The sequence below is a fragment of the Hyla sarda genome, chromosome 11, assembly GCF_029499605.1.
Source record: "Hyla sarda isolate aHylSar1 chromosome 11, aHylSar1.hap1, whole genome shotgun sequence".
NCBI classification, from domain to species: Eukaryota; Metazoa; Chordata; class Amphibia; order Anura; family Hylidae; genus Hyla; species Hyla sarda.
Window position 1 is genome coordinate 43,860,513 of NC_079199.1, and position 11,200 is coordinate 43,871,712.

The following is an 11,200-nucleotide window of genomic DNA, read 5'->3' on the forward strand; positions in this document are numbered from 1 at the left end:
ATTTTCAGCTTTAGTCAATGCTCTTAAAATCCACCATACACACACCAAAACAGGAAATGCATGACTCACGCGTTTTGAACATGAAGATTTCATTCTTAATCATATCCATTGAGATTGTCTTGTATTGCTTATCAGAATCTCAGAAGGGACATTGAAGCCATCAACCCAGGTTATACTCTTCTGCCATATTAGCCATATTTTTTGCACAAATAGGTTTTGAATATCTTGGATAAAATATACCCATTTTTAGCTCTATGGTGTTTAATTAATGATGTTTCTATATTTTTCCAGCACCTGATAATACCAGAAGACCGGACCTGTATCCTCAAACTATCTCTGGAAAAGCTTCGCTTCCTAGAAGACCCAGAAATCTACTTACGGAGATCAGTGTTGATCAATAATTTGCTCAGGAAGATCCACCTGGAAGCCGATGAAAACTATGACTACTACAAGGGAAGCCCTAGCAGCAGGAGTCCGTATTCAGACGCTAGAAAACGGGTGAAGCTCATGGTGAAAGGTTGTTATTCCCAATCGCTGCACTATGAGGAGTTGTGTTCATATCATATTGTGCCTTATGCTGCTGAAAATATGTGTCCGATGGGCTATTCCAACAGTCACCTGACACAGAACTCTCCGCTGCTAATATACAGGCTGAAAGATTGACCACCGCCGTCCCCGGACTGGATCTTGTCAAAGTCAATGGCGTCCAGAAGTGGAAACCGCGATACAATATGGCACAGCTTACAAGTAAAGTTATAGGAGATCAAAAGCGACCGGTGAAATTAGCAACACAAACCAGCCTGCTGGCCGACACTTTACCTATGTGATTGTTCAAAGTTGCATTGCTTTTTCATGACCTGTATGCATATGATGCACATGTGTCTATTGCTGACGATGCTAGATATTGTACGAGAGATCATTGCATTTTTAGATATTTTTGGATATTTCATTTTAGATTTGATTGAACATGAGATTTAGCTTTATTCTGAGCATTTTGAATAGAGTTTTGTCACAGGGCAGTGTTTGCTACAAGTCTGTATAAGCTGGTAGTTTTCAGGTTAATAGTTCATCTTTATTGTAGGCTAAATTCACACTTGCATTAGAATATTACAGTGTTTAGACACAAGTGGTTGGCATAACTGAAGCAAATTGGGCAAGGAATATGCCATGCATCCTCCATAGGAGTGAAAATGCAGAAGAGGCAAATGCAGAAGGGCTAACTGCTGTTTATCTTACATCATTTTAACAGAGAAGTATAGAGAAATAATTTATGTTAAAGGTGTTGTCTCATCATAGAGAATGGCAACATGTTAGATATTGGGACCATTGTCCACTGGGCTGGGGTGGCTCCTGTCAGTTACTGGACGTGGCATTCCTACTTTGTCTTCTTACAGCTCCTACTTGGTCTTTTCTGTCTTCATTAGGGCTCATTCACACTATGGAACTCAGCAAGCAATATTTTCTTGCTGAATTCCATTTGAACCGTGCCCTTTCTGCTCCATGGTACTGGAGAAGAAATAAGGTGTAATCAGCACTTATTACTGTGGCAATATGCAGTGGAAATAAACACAAAATTCAAACTTAGATACGTTAGACAATTTATTCCAGGCCTGTTCTATGCGCCTCACTAGTACAGCCTGCAGCCTAAGTACAGCCTGCAGCCTAAACATCAAAATGGGCTTTAGATGGTGCTGAGACTGCAGGCTGTGCTAGTGAAGGACATAGAACAGCTCGGCAGCACTGACTTGCTGGTATTACCGGTATCGCACCTTCTCCCCCTTTAGACACACAACACTCTGACCATTTTAAGTGGTGGATCTTGTGGGGCTGTGCATGATGCTGTAGCAGCTCTGTCTTGGCAGAGGAGTGTGGGGAGGAGAGGTGTAGGCCGGGGAACACTGGTGAGAGGAGACATCAGCAAAGCTACTGATGGATTCAAGAAGATGATTGAACATTTTCAATCTTCCGCTGGAATCTCATTCCTATGTTGGAACGTCCATTGTGAAACGTCCGACGTGTTAACTGAGCAGCTGAAATCAATAAGATGGCAGCGGATTCCGCCTGGAATTTGCTTGTGTAAACAGGGCCTAAAAACTGGGGAAGTGTACACTGTACTTTCCTAGTTTTGCTGCCACAACAAACGAAGTCCTGGAAGCTGCACTGATACTGTCACTCCAATGTACACTCCAACCATCCAAGGTTTAGATACTCCAAGGCTTTTCATTTTCCTAAAACAACGCATTTCAGGAATGTTCTCTGCTTCTTCAGGTTACGGACAAAAGGCCTATGATCAGGCTCCAATCACAAACTGGAAAACATACCTTGTAATTATCACGTTTTAGACACTTTTTGTGCCTTGTTCTACAAGGGCTGTGGCCTATTGGTAAGGGGGTGTGGCATAAAATAAAACAACTTGCAAAAAAATTGCAACCTGATATTAGCATTATATAAGCCAACCAATAGGTGGTATAAAGTAATGGCCCTATTAGATGGCCCAATGCTTGCTTTCCAACACACAATTTCGCTTGTCCGTCACTGATTGCTGGCCCTATTACACAGGGCAATGTTGGCCTGTTCAGGGCCTTCAGACAACTAAAGATGCACCAAATTTATCAAACAGCATGAGCTACTGTGATAAAATTGGTGCTTCTTCAGACTGGTCTATATTTATGCTGTCTAAGTATTAGACAGGATTAGTAGTTCTGCCCCAATATGTTAAGACGGCCATGCACATTAGATGAATACCAACATTTTAATGTGTAAGGGGACCTCCATCCTAAGACATGCACAAAGTATGCCAGTTATGCCTATGACTTGCGTTTAAAAAAATATAACGTATTCTAATACAAGTGTGTATAGGGCCTTACTAGGAGATAACTCATGTCTGACTTGATCATGTATAGTATAATCTGCCTCTATTTTCCTTTCTTTGAAAGAAAAGCAGTTATTTTTGTAAAAAGATGACTTATTTCAAGAAATAATGTGTTTTGAGGGTTGATCCCCATTGATATCTTGTATATGTGATGGATTTTATTATATAGCTGGGTGCCGCTGTGCTAATTTGAGATTATTTATTTCCTATAACAAATGCTTATGTTGTCTTTTATGTCCCGTGCATTCTATAAATGGAAGTAAAATTGCCAAAGGAGAGAAACCAACATTTTTTTAATACCAAAGACATATTTGAACTTCTAGCAACCATGAAAGAAATATAGGACTCCTTGAGTTGTCTTCCTCTGCATCTTTGTAACATCTGTTCCTATATAAGCTGTGCCATACACTTAATATAGTTATCTCTCCTGATCCCCTATACCCATGTCTACTCAGCTCAGCTTGTTGTGTATCTGTTCTGAATGGGAAGACTGGAATGCTACCAGACTCCTCTGGCGGCGGCCCTTTTCCCAAAGAACAAAAGGCTGGGCACTTAAAATCCAACATGCTTCATTCTTCTCTTTCCTGTCATCATCTGTCATTGGACAATCAGGAGGCCACTATGCACATTAGATGGCTGGCCAGTCTCATTGGCAAGTTTAGCCCACATATATCTAATGGGTAGGGCATGTTTTAGGGTATTATTGAGACCCCTGGCTCATCAAGGCTTAATAATTCCTGCTATAGCTGCAATTTTTCCGGGCTCCCTATCAGCACAGTACAGGTGGCACTGTAGTTCAGCCCACATATATCTAATGGGTAGGGCACATTTTAGGGTATTATTGAGACCCCTGGCTCATCAAGGCCCAATAATTCCTGCTATAGCTGCAATTTTTCTGGGCTCCCTATCAGCACAGTACAGGTGGCACTGTAGTTAGGGGCAGGGATATAACTATGAGGGGGTGCAGAGGGTGCATCTGGGCCCAGGAGCTTAAAGGGCCCATAAGGTCTCTCTTTCCTATATGAGTAGATCAGTACTGTAAACAAAGCATTGCATCTGAGGACTCTGTTGCAGATTGTACATTGGGACCCAGCATCTTCAAATTACTCCTCCAGTTAGGAGCTTACTCTCGATTATATGCTACTTTCTGCCACCACATGGAACTCATGCAGTTACAAGCAAACATTGGGCCACTTCATTTCAAAAGTTCATGAAATGTATAATATGGGTCAAAAGAGATGCCTTAAAGGTGTTTTCTACCTTCAGATATTGATGGCCTATCCTCAGGATTGAATTGAGTGGAAGTTGAGCTGCAGTATCCCGGTGCCATCACTACTCAGTGTACAGAGCCAAGTCTTCTGGCTGATGAACATTGCCAATAACTAGTTGTCACGGCTTATCTGAACACCTGGCTGAGTTACGACAACCAGCCGATCAGATATTGATGGCCAATCCTAAGGATAGGCTATCAATATCTGAAATCAGTGAAGCCGTGTAGGCAGATACTTCTTGTCTAGATGACGGTATTGCAGGTAATTACACTGTTAGCCAATGTTCAACCCCTAAATCAATGTCCTACCCATACAAAAGCCTTAAACATGACTAGGATACCTGTTGAAGGGCAGCTACCTCCAAATAATCTCAAAGAGCATTGCCGGGTCCATAGTACATCCTATGCCATCTTGGGTGTCTCAACAACTCATTACCCCTTGGACCTTAAATTGACATGATAAAGGATCCTATTTCTGTCTTTTCACTTAATAAACATCACCAAATGTACATAAGGGTTTACCAGATTGAGGATGGGCATAATGGAAAAAGCACAGGTGGCCCTGACAATTTTACTGTTTTAGGCCTATATACTTCTATGGTTTCACTGAGCAACTGTCACTCAGCTTTTTAAGAATTTGGATTGAGAACATGACAGTAGAGGACAACTCAAGGTCTCCTATTTACTACTAATTTTATGATGTACGTAAGAAATGCTCTACAATGTCAGGAGAACGCCAGGGCACTTAGTTGTCATTTGGCTTTAGAGCATACTGCCAACCTCTGAGCCATGTTTGTATTGTTTTATTCATAGAGGACAATACTTAGTAGTTTTACAGTTGATATATTTTCATGTTGTAACACTAAAATATATTTTTTGTTTTGAGGCGCACAGTGTGATTTTTCTGTTATTCTAATTTAAATGGTGACATTATTTAATAAAGTGTACCTGTCAATGAAAGAAACTTTTGATATGTCCTAGAGGCATGTAAAAAGTTCTTATTGGTCAGGGTGTGAATGTTTAGACCCCGTTGGATGATGAGAACAAGCAGGGAGAGAAGTAGGCAGCTACACGCTTCTTTCCTCCTCTTTGTGTCTGAGACCTGGACGACGGCCCCTAGGGTTACATTACAGTCCTGTGACACAGATCCGGGAGAGAAAGCGATAAGCTCACACTTCTCTCAGATCATTCTTGAAATTGATCGGGGTCTGAACATAAGCTATGTACAAGCCTTGCCACTATTCAGTTAAAGTTTTTTTTAATTTGACTATGCTACAGGGGCTGTAAAGTTAGTGTAGTTCATAATATAGTGTCTGTACCTGTGTGTGATGGTTTTGTCACAATTCTTATGTGATTTTCACCCCAATATTTATTTTTACCAGCATACAAAATGACTGCTGTCTCTGATTTTTCCCAGCTTGCAATGCGGTCGAGACCTGACTCACTAGTCAGCTGATGACAATGATCCTGTCTGCTTCAATGGGTGGTGAGAGCAATCTGCAAGTAATGCAACAGCTGTAGGCACCCTGATTGAAAACCACAGGTCTGCAGCTTATTTATGTTTCAATGGGTGGGGTGGCTGATGTGTGGGAAGGAGGAAAATCATGGGATTTGTAGGCAAACAAGAAAACTGAAAACAGGAAAAACAAGTTCACAAAAAGCTAGCCACAGTGTTATGGTAATCTCACAGCATAGCCATTTAGCCCAAGACAAGCGCAGATCCTTCCTTAGCATGTCCATTACTGTCTGTCAGGTACGTACTAAAATCACCTTATGCTGGATAACCCCTTTAAGTTTTACGTTATGCATATCCTCAATACTTACTTGTGTAAACTAACACTTTTACAAAAGAGACCATTTTCTTCTGCCTACCTGCCTCAGCTACTATTCTGATCCTGCTACCCGCCTGATGCCACACATCTGATGCCAAGTTCTCCTTTTTTCACCGGGTACTGGTATTGCGTATGGCCACCCACCACCCCACTATGTCACCGGGTCACTTTCAGGACTCCTGATGCTGCTGGTGCCACCTCCAGGCTCATACTGCCACCATATTTTCTTCTCATGCTGATGCCAGCTCCAGGCTGTCTCATACTGCCACCATATGTTCTCTTCATGCTGATGCCAGCTCCATGTGGTCTCTTTCTGCCACCACATGTTCTCCTCATGCTGCTGCCAGCTCCAGGCTGTCTCATACTGCCACCATATGTTCTCCTCATGCTGATGCCACCTCCAGGCTGTCTCCTACTGCCACCATATGTTCTCCTCATGCTGATGCCAGCTCCAGGCTGTCTAATACTGCCACCATATGTTCTCCTCATGCTGATGCCACCTCCAGGCTGTCTCATTCTGCCACCATATGTTCTCAAGCTGATGCCAGCTCCAGGTTGTCTCATACTGCCACCATATGTTCTCCTCATGCTGATGCCAGCTCTAGGCTGTCTCATACTGCCACCATATGTTCTCCTCATGCTGATGCCAGCTCATGGCTGTCTCATATTGCCACCATATGTTCTCCTCATGCTGCTGCCACCTCCAGGCTGTCTCATCCTGCAACTATATGGTCTCCTCATGCTTCCGCCACCTCCAATCTGTGTCATTCAGCCACTATATGGTCTCCTCATGCTGCTGCCAACTCCAGGCTGTGTCATTCAGCCACTATATGGTCTCCTCATGCTGCCTCCAACTACAGACTATGTCATTCAGCCACTATATGGTCTCCTCTTGCTTCCGCCAACTCCAGGCTGTGCCTTTCAGCCACTATACGGTCTCCTCATGTTTCTACCACCTCCAGGCTGTTTCATTCAGCCACTATATGGTCTCCTCTTGCTGCCGCCAACTCCAGGCTGTGTCATTCAGCCACTATAAGGTCTACTCATGCATCCACCACCTCCAGGCTGTGTCATTCAGCCACTATATGGTCTTCTCATGCTGCTGCCAGCTCCAGGCTGTCTCATACTGCCACCATATGTTCTCCTCATGCTGATGCCACCTCCAGGCTGTCTCCTACTGCCACCATATGTTCTCCTCATGCTGATGCCAGCTCCAGGCTGTCTAATACTGCCACCATATGTTCTCCTCATGCTGATGCCACCTCCAGGCTTTCTCATTCTGCCACCATATGTTCTCCTCAAGCTGATGCCAGCTCCAGGTTGTCTCATACTGCCACCATATGTTCTCCTCATGCTGATGCCAGCTCTAGGCTGTCTCATACTGCCACCATATGTTCTCCTCATGCTGATGCCAGCTCATGGCTGTCTCATATTGCCACCATATGTTCTCCTCATGCTGCTGCCACCTCCAGGCTGTCTCATTCTGCAACTATATGGTCTCCTCATGCTTCCGCCACCTCCAATCTGTGTCATTCAGCCACTATATGGTCTCCTCATGCTGCTGCCAACTCCAGGCTGTGTTATTCAGCCACTATATGGTCTCCTCATGCTGCCTCCAACTACAGACTATGTCATTCAGCCACTATATGGTCTCCTCTTGCTTCCGCCAACTCCAGGCTGTGCCTTTCAGCCACTATACGGTCTCCTCATGTTTCTACCACCTCCAGGCTGTTTCATTCAGCCACTATATGGTCTCCTCTTGCTGCCGCCAACTCCAGGCTGTGTCATTCAGCCACTATATGGTCTTCTCATGCTGCTGCCACCTCCAGGCTGTCTCATTTTGCAACTATATGGTCTTCTCATGCTGCCACCACCTCCAGGCTGTGTCATTCAGCCACTATATGGTCTCCTCATGCTGCCGCCACCTCCACAGTGTGTCACTCAGCCACTATATGGTCTCCTCATGCTGCTGCCACCTCCAGGCTGTCTCATTTTGCAACTATATGGTCTCCTCATGCTTCCACCACCTCCAGGCTGTGTCATTAAGCCACTATATGGTCTCCTCAAGCTGCCACCAACTCCAGGCTTTGTCATTCAGCCACTATATGGTCTCTTCATGCTGCTGCCTCCTCCACGCTGTGTCATTCAGGCACTATATGGTCTCATAATGCTGCCGCCACCACCATGCTGTGTCATTCAGCCACTATATGGTCTCCTCATACTGATGCCACCTCCAGGCTCTTTCATTGTGCCGCTCTGCGACAGTGATTCTAATAGTGCCACTTCTAATCTGCATGTCATACTGTATAACAGTATTATTTCACTAACCCAGCACATACCCTATGTGTGTTACAGTAAGGCGAAGTGTTCTACACGCCTGTTGAGGCTCTCTGTAGGCCAGAAATAGCCGTTTTAATACAGATTCGGCACTAAAAAATTGGTACCGTACCACATTTTTTGGGAACATTCGGCGATTTGGCCAAATAGAATTAAAAAAAAATTTCGCTCATCTCTAGTCATGTTGCTCCTATCATGCAGCATTGGTTCTAAGGGAAGTTACCCCCTACCACAGAAAGCCAATATTATTGTGATTGCACCAGCCACTTTGACTTTGTGCTGCAGTGCCTTAAAGAGGTATTCCAGGCAAAACCTTTTTTTATATATATCAACTGGCTCCGAAAAGTTAAACATATTTGTAAATTACTTCTATTAAAAAATCTTAATCCTTCCAATAGTTATTAGCTTCTGAAGTTTTCTGTCTAACTGCTTAATGATGATGTCACATCCCGGGAGCTGTGCATGATGGGAGAATATCCCCATAGGAACTGCACAGCTCCCGGGACGTGAGTCATCAGAGAGCAGTTAGACAGAAAACAACAACTTAACTTCAGAAGCTAATAACTATTGGAAGGATTAAGATTTTTTAATAGAAGTAATTTACAAATCTGTTTAACTTTCCGGAGCCAGTTGATATATTAAAAAAAAGTTTTGGCCTGGAATACCCCTTTAAGACCCTTTTCAAGAATCACCTTGCCTAACCTAAGTTACATATGAGTAGCTTGCACACCAACCACATTTGGGACTTTTCTAGAGCATGGTCCCGTAAAGGTTAAAAAAAAAATAATGCACAATAGAGATAAGCAAACTTTTTAAAAGTTCGGTTTGACTGCTTCAGCCAAACCTTAACAAAAGGTTTGTTTCAGACTGAACTAGTTCTGTCAGAACTGCACAGCATGCCAACGCTGCTGTCCAGGACAGAGGCAGAAAGATGCCACTTGGTACAAAAGGTATGTATACATTTTATTTTACTTCTTTTGTAGTTCTTTTTACTTTTTTTTTTTAGGTGGAAGAAGAACAAGGCTATTTGAGCTCAAGAATTGAAGATTATTTTTTACTTAAAGGGGTACTCCTCCCCTAGACATATAAGATGTATGATCGCGGGGTCCCCCGCAATCTCCCTGCTGCACCCGGCGTTTGTTTAGAGCGTCGGGTGCAGTGCCGGGGGATCGTGACGTCACAGCCACGCCCTGCTCGTGATATCACGGCCACGCTCCCTCAATGCAAGTCTGTGGAAGGGGGCCCCACCTCGCCAGTCTTTGCCCCACATCACTAGTCCTCCGGCACAGAGCAAAGTTCACTCCGCGTACCGGATGTCAGCCGTGCTGCAGCCGAGATCGCGGGGGTCCCCAGCGGCGGGACCCTCGCGATCAGACATCTCATCCCCAATCCTTTGGATAGTGGATAAAATGTCTATGGGCGGAGTACCCCTTTAATGAAAGGGTTAATGAGGGGCTCTATTGGGTTTTATATTTAAATAAAGGTTTGTTTTTTTTGTGGTTTTTTTATGTGTCTTTTTTCTTACCTATTTTTTGGCTTAGTAGAGAAAAGTGACTGATAGCATACATTACTAAGCCAAGCTTAGCTTTCGCCTGTGAAATGCTTCTACCCCAGTATTATCCCAGTAGTCACTGGGAAAAGAAGGAAGGAAAGAACAAGGTCCTGGCAGGTCTGGACTGTCAAAAATGCCAATTGCAGGCTGGTATCATTTTAAGGGCCTAGCTAAGCCTAGCTTAGTAATGGACCCCGTTATTGATGGCAAAAAATAAGTATGGAAAAAGACACATGCCAAGTTTAAAAAAAAAAAACATAATTGAAATAAAAATCCTTGTTAACCTTTTTATAAAGTTCTTTCTCTGTTTCTTGATCTGAAGTAGTCTGGGTCTTTCAGGCATGAGGGAAGTTATAATTTTGGGACATCTGGTGGACAGTGCTGTACAGTGTACAACACTCTGCTACCCAACCTGCTGCAGCCCAGCTGCTCCAAAACTACAACTAACAGTTGTATGATAGGAGTTGTAGTTTACTTGATTGGTACCTGGCAGTTTTTTTTATTAAATAAAATTTTCTGTTAAAGTCTTAACCCCCCTATTTTACATAACAAACCTGGTACAAAACATCGGCCTGGCATTACCAAGGTGGCAAGGGTAATTTATTTTGGCAAATTCCAGCTTAATAATACCAGCCTGCTACTACTTGGCTCTTTGCTGTACCCCTGGTCCCAGTGAGTACACATTTGATAAAACACCAGGTTTTAATAAAAACTTTATTGTAATAAAAAAAAAACTCAGAAAACCCTCATTAACCCTTCTTTTTGGGGTTCTTTATCTGAAGTGGTCCAGGTCTGGTAAATAAATAAATAAGTTTTTAAAAAAATTACATTTTATGTGACTGTATTTTGCCCAGTAATCCCGTCGCTGAAAGGTAGCAAAGAGGTTAAGTACATTACACACGCATGACACTCATTAGTCACTTCAGAGTTAAGTTTCCTTTAAAGGGGTTATCCACCATAAGGTGATTTTAGTACATACCTGCCAGACAGTAATGGACATGCTTAAGTAGGATCTGTACTTGTCTTGGGGCTAAATGACTATGTTGTGAGATTACCATAACACTGTGGCGATCTTTTTGTGAACTGGCTATTTCATGTTGGAGTTTCCTTCTTCAACTACAAATCCCATAGTTCCTTGTTTGTAAGTATGAGGTACATTTCCTCCCTCCCACATATCAGCCACCCCACCCAGTGAAACACAAATGAGTTGCATTCCATTCAAAAGACCAGTGTTTTCTAACCAGGGTGTCTCCAGCTGTTGCAAAAATACAGTTAGTTGCAGAATGATCTCTCTCCCATTCAGCGATCGCTCCACCAATTAAAGGGGTGCTCCAGTG

General features: G+C 43.2%; 1 protein-coding gene across 4 annotated transcripts in view; it reads left to right on the forward strand.

The window, feature by feature from the left end:
- Positions 1-8,635, forward strand: part of LOC130295308 (uncharacterized) — a 34,168-nt gene extending 25,533 nt beyond the window's left edge. For all 4 annotated transcript variants that reach the window (XM_056545942.1, XM_056545940.1, XM_056545941.1 and 1 more), the window contains one exon: positions 292-8,635. In XM_056545942.1, the coding sequence (XP_056401917.1) occupies positions 7,020-8,381 (1,362 nt within the window). In that variant the 5' untranslated portion in view covers positions 292-7,019 and the 3' untranslated portion in view covers positions 8,382-8,635. The remainder of the gene's footprint in view (positions 1-291) is intronic.
- The last annotated feature ends 2,565 nt before the right edge of the window (positions 8,636-11,200 follow it).